General features: G+C 48.0%; 1 protein-coding gene across 1 annotated transcript in view; it reads right to left on the bottom strand.

The window, feature by feature from the left end:
* Positions 1-7,277, bottom strand: part of SNTA1 (syntrophin alpha 1) — a 45,413-nt gene extending 38,136 nt beyond the window's left edge. Inside the window, exon 1 of the mRNA XM_018555356.1 lies at positions 6,973-7,277. Within this exon, the coding sequence (XP_018410858.1) occupies positions 6,973-7,228 (256 nt within the window). The 5' untranslated portion in view covers positions 7,229-7,277. The remainder of the gene's footprint in view (positions 1-6,972) is intronic.
* Positions 7,278-14,598: the final 7,321 nt, after the last annotated feature.

Genomic DNA, 14,598 nt, shown 5'->3' with positions numbered 1-14,598 from the left:
CCCACGTCACCCTAGCCACTGAGCCCTCACATGCTCAAACAAGTCATCCCCACACAGCTCCCTCCTCATGTATCATTTCACCCTCCTCTTTCAGATTGTAAGCCCTCAGGGGCAGGGCCCTCCTTACCATCTTGTCTTGAATTGTATTGTAATTGTAATGTCTTCCTTACATTGTAAAGCGCTGCGCAAACTGTTGGCGCTATATAAATACTATGTAATAATAATAATAAAACAGCCACTAGATGGAGCTCTCAGTGGTTCAGTACTATCACTCTGCTTTCTACTTAATTTATAATTAAACGTTCCTTTTTTCTTTGCATATATCTACAGCTAGCAAGCAGTAGATATGTGCAAAAACATTTTAAAAAATGTAAAAAGTCACCAAAAAGGTTATTACTTACCTGTGTCTCCACCGCTCGCTCCCATCTGCAGATCTGAAGATTCTTGAGTGGCCATGAAGGATAATGTGGCGGGCGCATGCGCAGTAGAGATCTTTGGGCGGGAGAAGAGGAGAGACACAGAGTAAGTCAATGCAGGCAGCGTGCACGCACACAGACTCCGTGGGACACAGGAAACACAGCAGTGCAGGAGGGACTCCTGAAAACTACTGATAAGAAGAAGATGATCGGATCAAGAGGCATCATTAAAGGTCCTTAAATCATTTATTTTTTACTTTAATGTAGGGCTGGGGAAATTAACGATTAATTTCTCGATTAATCGTTAAAATTTTTGATCGATTAAAATTCTCCGACGTCACCGTCGGAGATCCGGTGTTGTCACGGGCATCGAAGTCAACTGACTACTCCCCCCTTCCCCAAGTGACTCCGTCGGCTAACGAAGGGAAGGGGGGCGGCGTCCGGTGCCGTACTAATCCAGCACGTTATTATTCTGAGTTGCCCCACTCAAGCGGCGGCCATATTGAGTGGGGCACGTGAGATTAATAGCGTGCTGGATTAGAGTGATCCTAGTTCATTTTATTACTTCATTGCTGTGCTGTATGTGTATAGGCCAATGTAGTTGGATCTGTGTGTGTGTGTTATAAATAATCAAAATGAATCGATTAAAAAAATATTTTGATTAATCGAACACGAAAGTTTTAATCAGTACCAGCCCTACTTTAATGTCACTTTAACTCTTGAGATAAGATATCAGCCACATGAACAATGCAGTTTGTTTAGGGAGTCCATTCATTCACAGACTTGCATTGTAACAAGTACAAGTTGTACAACCACTGGGTAGTAATGCACAACAGGAAGCAGAATAGTAAGCAGGATGGTTGTATATCTTAGGGCTTGTTCACACCAAGTGCGGTGCGTTCTAGAGCGGTAGCTGCTGGAACGCACAGCAATCGCTCACAAAACTTCCCCCTGCGTTCTGGCAGGAGGGGGTGTGGCAGTGCATTGAAGTCAATGGCACCGCTTCCACGACCTCCCCCTCCCGCGTGCGATCTGACACGTGACAAAACATTGCCTGCATTCCGTTCCACTGCATAGAGCATGCAGCATTTTTATAAGTTTGCAGTGGAATGGATCCCTGGCAATGTTTCGCCACGCGTCCGATCGCAGCTACCGCTCTGGAACGCACGCAACTGGTCTGAACAAGCCCTTAGACAAACAGTTTTCTTTAACTCTCGTTAAAGAGCAAACGTTTTCATCACACTTTAACAACAAACAAGAGGCTACACTGTCTGTTAACCCAACATGGTACCGCCCCAACTATGTACCACAGCTGCCACCGGTCACATCACCGTCCACCGGCCGCAGTCAGCCAAGATTGACGCGTTTCAGGGTCAAGCCCCCTTCATCAGTGAATCTAGGGATGCACCGATACCGGTATTTCGGTATTGAGTACGATTACAGATATTTTTTTCCCCGGTACTTGAGTACCGGAAGTCCCATTCAGGAAGCCAGGCGGCGTGTAATGACTCGCCACCTGGCTTCCTGCTTAGCAGGGAAGCCGTTCCAATGCTTCTCATCACTATGTGACGAGTAAGCATGGAGCTGGCTTTCTGGCCAATCAGGAAGCTGGGCGCCGTGTAATGACGCAACGCCCGGCTTCCTGATTGGACGGGAAGCCGGCTTCATGCTTCCTCGTCACGAGGTGACGAGGGAGCATGAAGCCGGCTTCCCGGCCAATCAGAGAGTCATTACACGGCGCCCAGCTTCCTGACTGGCCAGCTTCCCAACCAATCAGGAAACCGAGCAGGGAGTAATTACACGCTGCCTGGCTTCCTGATTGGCCGGGAAGGCGGCTCCATGCTCCCTCGTCAAGTGTAATGATTTGCTGCCCGGCTTCCTGATACCAGAAGCTCGGGTATCGCGCTAGACATCGAAGCATTTGGGCGAGAACGAGTACTCGCCCAAATACTCGGCACCGATACCTATACTAGTATCGGTATCAGTGCATCCCTAATGCGTGTGAATGGGTGACGTGGCTGTGTCTGACTGCGGTTAATTCAAAAAACAGCAGCAACCTGCGAAGAGAAGAAGGCTGAGATTCAGGTAAGGGGGGCTATATGGGGTTAGGGGTTTCAATATAACCATGTTCCATGTTTAATCCTGAACTATGGGTGTGAAGCATGATATAAAAGGTAAATGTGGCCTTTAATATAGTAAAAACAAAACATCTAGAAGAGCAAACATTTGAATTTCTATTACATGTTGCATTTAAGATAAACATGATGACAATAACTCAAAATATAGCACACACTGGTATGTCAATGTTTTCCCTTTAACATTGTTTCAGAAGAAGCTGTTTATGAAACGTTGGATCTCCTTCCACTCCAGACACAGCACCAGATCTACCATGAAACGTCCCCTTTCTCCTCCACCCTCTCTCTGGGGCTGCCCAGTAAACAGGAGCCTTGTGATTGTGACTCTCACAGGGCAGGAATGCCGGATCCCAGTTCACATGTAATATGCTTACAAAACAACCTTCTTATCCTTTTCACTGGGAATGGACATGAGGCTGCGGTGTCATTTCAGATTCAGGACATGAAGTGAGCTGCAATATCCTGACTCCTCTAAAACTTCAGAAGAGCTGAAAGGCAGCCAATCTGTCATCTACGAGGCACTTATATTATTTTCCTAGTCCTGAAATGAAAGTAACACATGATCTCCCACAACACGGATGCACAGCGCGCTAAACATAGCAAGAAGGGGATTTATTTTGAGAGTCAAAGGCATCAAGAACAGCCGGTGAAATTTCTGTCACTTTGCTGCAGAAAAAGTATATCTTACGTTGGCCGCATGCACGTGGGTTTTTTGTTCAATTGATCGGCGGTCGATTTCGCAATAAAAACACAATTCGATCAATTTTAGAGTGAAAAGATTATTGGTAAAAGTCAACAACAATAATAAGAATCAATTGTTCATTATACCACACGACTGGCTCAAAGGTGCTTGATATTGCCAATCCATCCAATCCTGGATATACTCCCACAGGCCAATTCTATTGCTCCTAATTGCTTCTTATTCAGAAAGTCTGTCCCACTTTTGAAACAAAATCCTTCTGTCCCTCTTTTTTGGGTTTGAGGTATTGACGTTTATACAAAAAAAATATATACTATTTAACTACCAAAAATGCACCAAACCTTTCATTCATCCTCTAAATCATCCATTCTCGCCCAGGGTTCCATAGAACCCTAGGGTACCTCCAAAAGTTGCTAGGGGTTCCTTGAGCTGTGACTGATTGACCTCCCATCTGATGGTGCATGGATAATTCCAGGGCTAACGCCACTTGGCAGATCTTTTAGTTGTCTGAAAGGGTGGCATGCTCACCAATACTGTAGGAGGAGCAGTCTTCCCACTGATCAGGAGGAGTAGTCTTCCCACTGATCCCTAGGGTAAGAGGCATTCTTCCCACTGATCACTGGGGTAAAAGGCATTGCTGTCACTGATCACCGGTGTAAGATGCATTCTTCCCACTGATCACTGAGGTAAAAGGCATTCTTCCCACTGATCACCGGGGTAAAGGGCATTCTTCCCACTGATCACCGGGGTAAGAGGCATTCTTCCCACTGATCACCGGGGTAAAAGGCATTCTTCCCTACTGAGGTAAAAGGCATTCTTCCCACTGATCACCGGGGTAAAGGGCATTCTTCCCACTGATCACCGGGGTAAGAGGCATTCTTCCCACTGATCACCGGGGTAAAAGGCATTCTTCCCACTGATCACCGGGGTAAAAGGCATTCTTCCCACTGATCACCAATGAAAGGGCAATTCTTCTCAATGACCAGCAAGGTAGGATGCATTCTTCCCACTGACCACCAAGGTAAAAGACACTCTTCCTACTGACCACCAAGGTAAAGGGCACTCTTCCTACTGAACACCAAGGTAAAAGGCCTTCTTCCCACTGACCACCAAGGTAAAAGGCCTTCTTCCCACTGATCACCAAGGTAAAAGGCATTCTTCCCAATGATCACCAAGGTAAGAGACATTCCTCCTATTGACCACCAATGTAAGGGGCATTCTTCCCACTGATCACCAAGGTCAGTGGGCCTTCTTCCCACTGATCACCAAAGCAAGAGGCATTCTTCCCAATGATCACCAAGGTAAGAGACATTCCTCCTATTGACCACAAAGGTAAGAGCCATTCTTCCCAATGACCACCAAAGTAAAAGGCCTTCTTCCCACTGACCACCAAAGCAAAAGGCATTCTTTCCACTGACCACCAAGGTAAAAGGCCTTCTTCCCACTGACCACCAAGGTAAAAGGCCTTCTTCCCACTGACCACCAAGGTAAAAGGCCTTCTTCCCACTGACCACCAATGTAAGGGGCATTCTTCCCACTGATCACCAAGGTCAGTGGGCCTTCTTCCCACTGATCACCAAGGCAAGAGGCATTCTTCCCAATGATCACCAAGGCAAGAGGCATTCTTCCCAATGATCACCAAGGTAAGAGACATTCCTCCTATTGACCACAAAGGTAAGAGCCATTCTTCCCAATGACCACCAAAGTAAAAGGCATTCTTTCCACTGACCACCAAGGTAAGAGGCATTCTACCTATTGACCACCACAGTAAAATACATATTTCATATTGACCACCACGGTAAAAGGCATCCCTCCACTTACCACCTAGGTAAGAGGCATTCATTGACCCTCAATGAATGTATTTGAGCCGGGGTTCCACTGTGTGTATCAGTCCACAGAGAATTACAGGTAGTGAGTCACCTATCCTCAAACAAGTCGTGCACCTGGATTTGCCGAGATCTTCCATTGTTAGCCGGCACCTTGCACGCAACAACCTTATTGAGAAATAAGGCTGAATAATCAAACACTTTCTGGGAGTGACCCAGAACAGAGTTGGGAACTAAGGAGCATATATCTCATTGGTGAAATATCCAAGACTCATGAGACGCCGGGAGGCTCCACCAACAACTAATATTGCCTCTGGCAGAACGACCCCTAAATATAACTTTCTTAGAGATATTCAAGTACTTCCAATGGGGATATTGCAAAGATGAATTGGGAGCTTTGCCCAAAATAAGGCAGGCAGACTACAAAGGACTAGTCCCCAGTACTGCCTGTGGCCTCCTTGACTATTGACTTACCATGACTTGTCCTACACTGTGTCTCTGTGTGAAGGCGACCATCTTGGTAGAGGCAAGGCTTTGCTTCCTCATGTCAGAGCCTCCAGCAAGGAGAGCAGTGAGCAACACAGTAGTGATGTCCCCAAATCTCACTCCGAATCTCCTAGACTAGCAGTCAGTAGCAGCGGTGCCTTAGATCTCACGCTGCAGACATACAGCTCTGCCTAGGCACACTCATACACCAGGAAGTGCACTGCTGTATTTCAGGGGGAATCACAGACAAAGGGAGAATCTTTCAGGGCACATTGAACACTTCTAGATGTTCCTAATAATATAAAAAAATCTCCACTTGTCAAGTTCCACTTAAAAGCTTAATTCTGGTCATTTAAAATACAGTCCCTCTGCCTTGGCACCCCCCTGTACTGAAGGGGTTAAACGCCTTGTTCTTCGCTCTGTTCATTTATGCAACTGGTCCCCTGAAGCCTTCTTCTCTAAGGTGCCCCAGCCGGTGGTCACGCGCCGATGTCATTAAGTACCAGGCATTAAGTACATCAAACGTTCTGCACTGTGCATCAGGATGGCCAGAGACTGCCCACAACGCGGAGCATCAGAGAAAGAAGGAGGAGCTTGTCAGAGCAGAGGAATAAGGTAAGTACTGCAGCTTATTCCTCTGCCCCCTAGACCTAAAGAAGAATATATATATATATATATATAACCTTTGCAATGGGGCTAGCCCTTCACTGCAAGGGTTAAGTGTTCATTTTCATCTAGGAATGAAAATAATGAAGATGGACTCACCCGAAGCTTGGAGCCAGCTGGCTGCTAGACCAGGCCCCGCAGCTCCAGCCATGGAATGTCCCTCAGGGTCCTCACATCCTATACACTGTATTCACTCACAGCACCTTAGACCATTGGGGCAGAGGAGGAGACAGGCTGCAGGGACCGGTCTTACAACCAGCTGGTTCTGAGGATCGGGTGAGTATATCTTTATTGTTTTCATTCCTAGACAAAAACGGGCAGTTAACCCTTGCAGTGCCGGTTACACCATAAGGGTAGTTTTTTTTTATAGGCTTTAAAGAGCATTTAACCCTTGGGGGGGAGGGGGTGTATTTTTCTACAATCTCAGAGAGACAATTTAAGCCAAGATGCTATGATTATTATTATTATTATTATTATACAGGATTTATATAGCGCCAACAGTTTGTGCAGCGCTTTACAATATAGGGCAGACATTACAATCACAATACAATTCAAGACAAGATGGTAAGGAGATCAGAAAAAGAAAACTCCAGGGGCAAGCCCTGGCAATGCCCCTGCAATGAAGAATGCCATGGCACATGAGATCAGGGACTTTTCCAGGGACAGATGGGTGTTCCATAAACTTGTATCTGAGTGTCCCTGGGAGAAGTGACAGGTCAGGGCAGCGCTGCCATGTGTCTTACCCTTGATGCTGACCCCCAGACCTCCAGCCTCCTGCTTCACCACCCTGACAGTCCTCCGCAGGTTGACGATGGAGTCCGGGACCCCTCCAGCCGGATCCCCCCCATTCACCGCTTTCTCCTCGGGTGCCCCGCTCTCCGGCTCCGGGGTGAAGCTCAGAGTCTCCTCGCCCAGCAGAAGCAAGATCCGGCTCCAGAGCTCCCCGGGGCTCCGCAGCTCCAGCAAGCCGCTCCTGGCAGTCCTAGCTGGGGAAGCCATGGTCAGTGAGCCCGGAGAGGGATTGATGGAAGGGAGGGGGAGACAGAAGGGAAACCTCTCCGGGAAGGGAGAGGGAGGAGGGGGGGACAGGAGGAAGACCTCCCTGGACCGGAGCTGGGAACGCCCATACCCAAAAATTGCCACCTAATCGGAGCGACATAAGAGGACATTGTATGTAAAGAGGCAGAAAGGGTCATTCTGAAGTCATAACCTCTAACAGGTCCGCTCTGTCCCTCTTTCCTCCATAGATGGCCCTCTTCTTTAGACTCACTCATGTATAGACCATATGTGGAAAAAGTAATCCCTCATACTCCCAACTATCCCTCAAACATCCCGACTGTCCCTCATACCCCCCAACTGTCCCTCATACATCCCGACTGTCCCTCATACCTCCCAACTATCCCTCATACCCCCCAACTATCCCTCATACCCCCAACTATCCCTCAAACATCCCGACTGTCCCTCATACCTCCCAACTATCCTTCATACCCCCAACTATCCCTCATACCTCACAACTGTCCCTCATACCTCCCAACTGTACCTCAAACATCCCAACTGTCCTTCATAGCTCCCAACAGCCCTTCATACCTCCCAACTGTCCTTTATACATCCCAACTGTCATACAAAAAAGGACAGAAGGGCGCCCAACCTAAGACCCCGTTCACATATAGCGACATACCTTTGCAGCGGCCGGGATAGCGCGACTTTCGGGGCGGCGTTCCAGCGACGGTAGCGCGGCCTTCTCCGTCGGGCTCCATAGAAAAAAAGCGAAATCGCGCAAAATCCGCCGAAAAAAGGGTCCGGTAGAAGCGACTTGCGACCGCGACGAGCGACGCGCGACATGGAGTTAAGACAGCTCCATTGAATAGCATTGGCCGGCGACTTCTCGCGATATCGCACGGCAAAAATGCGCGATATCGCGGCGGAAATCGCGTGACAATTAGCTATATGTGAACGTGGCCTAATGGAGATTATTTTTTATTTTAAAAGACACAAAAGTAAGAGTGCAAAGGTACTCACAATGGTAGGTCAAATAACAGCTTGTATAGAAGATTTCAAAGAAATAGCAGTTTCAGGACTGCAATCAGCCTGTGTGCCACTGTGTTGTGGCGTCATTGACGCGTTTCCGGGGTCACGCCCCCTTCTTCACACCTCCCAACTGTCCCTCATAGCTCCCAATTGTCCTTCATACTTCCCAATTGTCCCTCATACCTCCAAACTGTCCTTCATACCTCTCAACTGTCCTTTATACCTCCCAACTGCCCCTTATACCTCCCAACTGTCCCTCATACCCCTCAACTGTCCTTCATGTCTCCCAACTTTTGTTCATGCCTCCCAATTGACCGTAATACCGCCCAACTCTCCCTCATACCTCCCAAGTGTTCTTCATACCTTCCATTCTCCTTCATACCTCCCAACTGTCCCATACCTCCCAACTGTCCCATACCTCCCAACTGTCCTTCATGCAAGAATAAGGTATGCTGGTAAAAAATTTTTAGGATGTACCATACCGCCCAATGTTCTGAGATGAGAAAGAGGCACACCTTCCAGCACAATGTATTTAGGCGATGGACACACCCTACCACAACGCACGTTAACGAGGGCTACCTGGTTGTATCCCAATGGATAAGCGCGGCAAATACGCCCTAAAGAAGCTCCTGTACTTCTTTGGGCGTTTTGCAGCGCGTTCCTACGCGCTTTAAAACGCCCAGGTAGGAACCATGCCCATAGGCAATCAATGGTTTTCACATGTTGAGCGTTTTACAGAGCGTAGGAACGCGCTGTAAAACGCCCAGGTGTGAACCAGGCCTAAATGAGGGATAGTTGGGAGGTATAAGGGATAGTTCCTCCAAATGAAGGACAGTTGAGAGGTATGAGGGACAATTCCTCAAATGAGGGAAGATGGGAGGTATGAGGGAGAGTTCCTCTAAATCAGGGACAGTTAAGAGTTATGACAGTTCCTCCAAATGAGGGATAGTTGGGAGGTATGAGGGACAGTTCCCCCAAATGAGGGCAGGTGGGACGTATGAGGGAAGAGTTCCTCTAAATGAGGGACAGTTAAGAGGTATGAGAGACAGTTCCTCCAAATGAGGAACAGTTGGGAGGTGTGAGGGACAGTTGCTCCAAATGAGGGACAGTTGGAAAGTATGAGGGACAGTTCTTCCAAATGAGGGACAGTTGGGAGGTATGAGGGACAGTTCTTCCAAATGAGTGACAGTTGGGAGGTATGGATGCACTGTATATGCCAACACAAAGCAAAGTGCTTCCTGTAACGCCTAGCCTGGGTAAAATTCTGTAGGCCAATTGATGTTCATTGCTTTCATGGTGCCCACTACACCTCCAAAACCTCAGCATCGGTCATGCAGGCCTAGTACATACTTTTGGGCCTTGTTCCTTTATGAAGAAAGCTTGACTCAGAGTGTGTCCAGTACGTCATCCAGCTTTACCTTTTCGGAACCCAAAAAACAACATTTACTTGATGGTTTTGTTTGGAGTCTTCTATATATATATATGACGCTTGCTGATGGATTCCCTGGCGTCCGTAAACAAAATATCATTTACAGCAATAACCTGCCAGTCTTTTGTTCCGTGTAAATGGTACACAGCAGGAAAAAAGGTCAAGAGGGCCGAACTGTCAACTGATAAGTTACAGCAGCTGTACCTTTTCTTTTAATTAACATACTTTCCCGAATCCCGGTTACCAAGGATGTTTCCTATCCACTGCATCTAAATGGTTACATTGTATGAAGGAGCTTCTAGTAAACATTGCTAAATATTTACACAAAAGTACCCAGACCTGTCAGAATTGGAGATATGTCATATTTCTGTGCCATTTGTATCAAAATGGACCACCAATGAAAAGGTCCGCTTACTGACAGCCCCTCCAGCCTATCAAATACAAATAGAGAAATGTTACATTGCAGTGAGGCTACCCCCTTACTGCAGTGGCGTCACAAGGGGGGTGCAGCCCGCACCCGGGTGACAACATTGGAGGGGTATTTGAAGAACGTCACCAGCACACCAAATTAATTACTGCATCAAATGTTCATTTATTGTCATCTGCCGTCTCTTGGTTGCAAGCGCTTTTGAGGCCACGCAGGGTCCCCTTCATCAGGCTCAGAGATGATCCCCTGATGAAGGGGACCCTACGTGGCCCCAAAAGCGCTTGCAACCAAGAGACGGCAGATGACAATAAATGAACATTTGATGCAGTAATTAATCTGGTGTGCTGGTGACGTTCCGCAGTCATTTCGAAAACTCGTCTGTATATCCATATGGGAATCCCGGTAAGGAGTGCAGCAAGTATCTTCCTTTTTGTACCATTGGAGGGGTGACACCAAAATGGCTGACAGTCATTCTGGTGTCACCCACTCTGAAAAGTCGGGCACTCAGTCATGGACCGAGAGTTCCAGGAGAGAGGTGGGGGCCCGGCGGCACACCTTATCCCACTGGGTGAAAGTCCCCTCCTCTTTCTGCCGGCAGGTATCACCAAGATGGCCGCCCATGCGCGATGATGTCAAGGCGGGGTGTCACCCGGTATCCGGCCCAGGTGACACACAGCCTCGGGACGCCCCTGCCGTACTGCAAGGGTTGGGTGCTGGTTTTGTCTAGGGGATGCAAATAAAGCAGACATACTTACCTGACCCTGTGCCCCACAATGGTCAGCACTCGCCCCTCTCCCCCTCTGCTCAGGCACTCAGGCACATGCGCGCAGGAGTTCCTTCACCTTGGCATGCTGGGTCTGTGTGCGGAGCTGCACATGCTCAGCGTACAGAAAACATTTTTTTGCCAAATGGTAGAAAGAAATGTTTATGGCAATAGAGACTTACACATTCTCTTCGGCTATAGAAAGCCTGACGATCGCCATTTTTTTTTTTATTTGCAACCTTAATAGCAGTTTGAGGCTGGAGGCACATTGCTGTGGTGTGCTATGGCATGTGCACTAATGTGACAGTGCAATATATTTGAATGGGCTCCCTATTGCACCTATACACACTATTAAAGAAGAATTCTGGGCAAATATAGAAATTAGGTAGCCCCACTGCAAGGGTTTAGTGTTCATTTTTGTCTAGGGGCTGGAATAAAGCAGAATTACCTGATCCTTGGTCTCACTGGTCTCCTCTGGGCTGCTAGATCGGTCCCCGCAGCCTCTTCTCACCCTTCGCTTTGGTGGTCTAAGGTCCATTGACCTGCATTAGACTATGGAGGGATATTCCATAGCTTGGGCAGAGGGGTAGAGAGGTGAGTGCTGACCACCGTGGAAGTTTGGATCAGGTGAATACATCAGCTTTATTTTAGTCCTCTAGACAAAACAACAACTTAAAGAAGAAAGCCGGGCACAAATTGAATTAACCCGTGCAGTGCGGCTACCCCCTGCAGTGGAAGGGTCAACTGCTCATTTTTGCCTAGGGTCAAAATCAGGGGCGTAGTTAGAAATCACAGGGCCCCAAAATTTTGTATGGGGCCCCGTGATTTCTAGTTACGCCCCTTGCAGAGCTCACCTGAGATCCCACACAGCCAACCTGAGAGTGACTCTGCAGAGCCCACCATAGACTCACGCCCCTGCACACCTCTTACCTGTCAGCCCCCGATCCACTGTCAGCCTTCTCCACTGCTGGGCCCCGCCTCCTCCTCAGTCACCGCCTCCTCCTCCACTGCCGCCGAGCCCAGCCCCTCCTCCACTGCTGCCGGGCCTGGCCTCTTCCTCCACTGCTGCCTGGCACGCCTCCTCCTCTTCTGCTGCCACTGCTGGGCCCCGGCCTGCTCCTCCGCTGCTGGCTGTCACTGACTTAGCAGCGGCTGTGAGGAGGAACGCACAGCTGCACAGATCACTGACATGTTATCAGTGATCTGGACAGTGTCGCGTTCCTCCTCACAGCCGCCAGTGACAGCCAGCAGCCTGCGAAGGCATCAGGGGGACCCTTTTGTTCCATGTCCTGTCCGTGCCCCCTGTACCCCAGGCAACATAGCGGCGGCCTGGGTCGCTATGGCGATAGTTCCGCCACTGGTCAAAAATAACAAAGATATGCTCATCCGATCCTCAGAGATGGCGGCGCTCCCTGCAGCCTGTCTCCTCCTCCACTGCAGGGATAGTATGCCTCTCTGCGTCCTCACGTCCAAAATACTGTGAAGATTTATGGCACATTAGACTGCTACATTGGAGGGGGAGAAACGATCCAGGGACCGGTCTAAGCGCCATTCGCCTCCGAAGAACAGGTGCGTACCACATTTATTATTATTTTTTTTACCCCAGGCAAAAATGAGCCGTTAACCCCACTGCAAGGGTTAATACAATTTGTGCCCACGTTCTTCTTTAACCCTTGGAGGGCAGGGGGAGCCCCTCTACAAGGGTAATTTCTTTTTTTGCCTGGAGTTCTTCTTTAAAGGAGTAGTCCCTCTTTTTTGTAACCCAACACTCCCCGACTGCAACTGCTGGTGAGGCGCCATTAAGAATGGATAGCATTGCAGCGTACCAACGCGCATAACGCGGCCCAATAGTGTAGACCCGGCCACATGGATCCGACTACATGAACATCCTCAGGTGATATGAATGTTCATTGAATCATCACTTATAGAAGAATGTTCCCTGACGGACTGTGCCCTCAGGGGGCTGAAATAGCATCGAATCAAGTCCGTAGCTTCCTCTGTGTAAATTCCTTGGTAATAGCGCAATGTGTTTTGAAAACAGAGTTTGATTATATTTTGTACACAGACATGAAAAATGAAGAAAGAAGAAAGACTCCCACACAGCAGAGGGCTGCTTGTTTTGCTTGTGTAGGACAGCTGCCTCCTGCTCCGGGCTAAAGAGAAATCATTCCTGAAAGTGTATCTCTAGCCAAAACTATTTGATTCAATCGCGTCCCGATTTCCGGATAAGATCTGGGACGCGGTGCACTGCGTTTAGCTGCATTTTTGCTGCATTTTTATAGCATTTCCAGAGCTGGCTTTTTTCTTTTTTAGCTTAAAATGGGCTTTCAGGGCGTTCCAGTGCGTTTGCGTGAGTTTTTGATGCGTTCCAGTGCATTCCAGACAAGACAAAGGGTGCGTTCACACCACATGCAGATCATCTCCAGACTAGACCAGATTGTTTCCGGACTCAAAATGCACCCTAATGTATCCAAATGCTATTTCTGGCCTCTGTTCACACCAGCGCAGTCCGTTCCAGACCAGACCAGAAAAGTCTCATTTTGGGCTTGTTCACACCATGTCCGGATCATGTCCAGACCAGAACACTTTGTTCCCGGACCAATAAAGCATCCCAATGTGTCCCTATGGTATTTCTGGCCTCTGTTCACACCAGCCCAGTCCGTTCCGGTGCAGATAAAGGCCGGGTTCGCACCATTTTCCGGACCAGATCTGGAACGCAGTGCATCGCGTTTTAACTGTGTTTTTACTGCGGTTTTGCCACATTCCAGAGCTGTTTTTTTAAAAACTTAAAATGGGCTTTCAGGTGCAGCGCAGTGTGGTCCATGCGTTTTTTATGCATTTCTATGCGTTCCAGTGCATTCCAGACCAGACAAAATGAGACATGCAGTATTTTTCTGGCCAGGTCTGGAACAGACTGTGCTGGTGTGAACAGAGGCCAGAAATAGCACAGGGATACATTAGGATGCATTTTGGGTCCGGAGACAATCTGGTCTGGTCTGGACATGATCTGGATGTGGTGGGAATGGGCTCATTTTGGGATTGTTCACACCATGTCCGGGTCATTACCAGAACAGTTTGTTCCCGGACCAAAAAAGCATTCCCGATGTATCCCTATGCTATTTCTGGGCTCTGTTCACACCAGCGGAGTCTGTTCCGGTCCAGACAAAAAAAAAGTACTGCTTGTCTCATTTTCTCTGGTCTGGAATGCACTGGAACACATGGAATGTCAATTTTAAGCTGCACCGCATTTGCAGTTCTGATGCAGACACGGTGTGAACATAGCCTTAGGCTGGGTTCACACCATTTTCCAGACCAGATCTGGAATATTGCATTTTTGCCGCGATTTTTCCACGATTTTGCCGCAATTGGAATTTTTTTAATTCCAGTGCGTTCCATGTGTTTTTGATGCGTTTTTGATGCGCTCCAGTGCATTAAAGACCAGACAAAATAGGACAAGCAGTATTTTTCTGGTCTGGTCTGGAACAGACTGCGCTGTCGAGTTTTTATCACTCTGAGCAAAAATCCATCTCACACCTTCACTTTACACGTCTGGAACAGGGGCAGGGGCAATGGAGAAACATAGAAAATCCAAAATATCAAAAACGGACAGCACATCAGGTATAACATATCTCCATCTCCAATCTTTACTGAGATCTTTTTTTAGCAACAATGTAGCTTTTGCAACAGAAAATATAGGAAATCGCCATGGTCAAGATTTGAGG

The sequence above is a fragment of the Nanorana parkeri genome, unplaced genomic scaffold, assembly GCF_000935625.1.
Source record: "Nanorana parkeri isolate BGI_ZX_2015 unplaced genomic scaffold, ASM93562v1 scaffold193, whole genome shotgun sequence".
NCBI lineage: Eukaryota > Metazoa > Chordata > Amphibia > Anura > Dicroglossidae > Nanorana > Nanorana parkeri.
The sequence above is the reverse complement of the archived record's forward strand: the minus strand, read 5'-3'. Positions and strand labels throughout refer to the sequence as shown.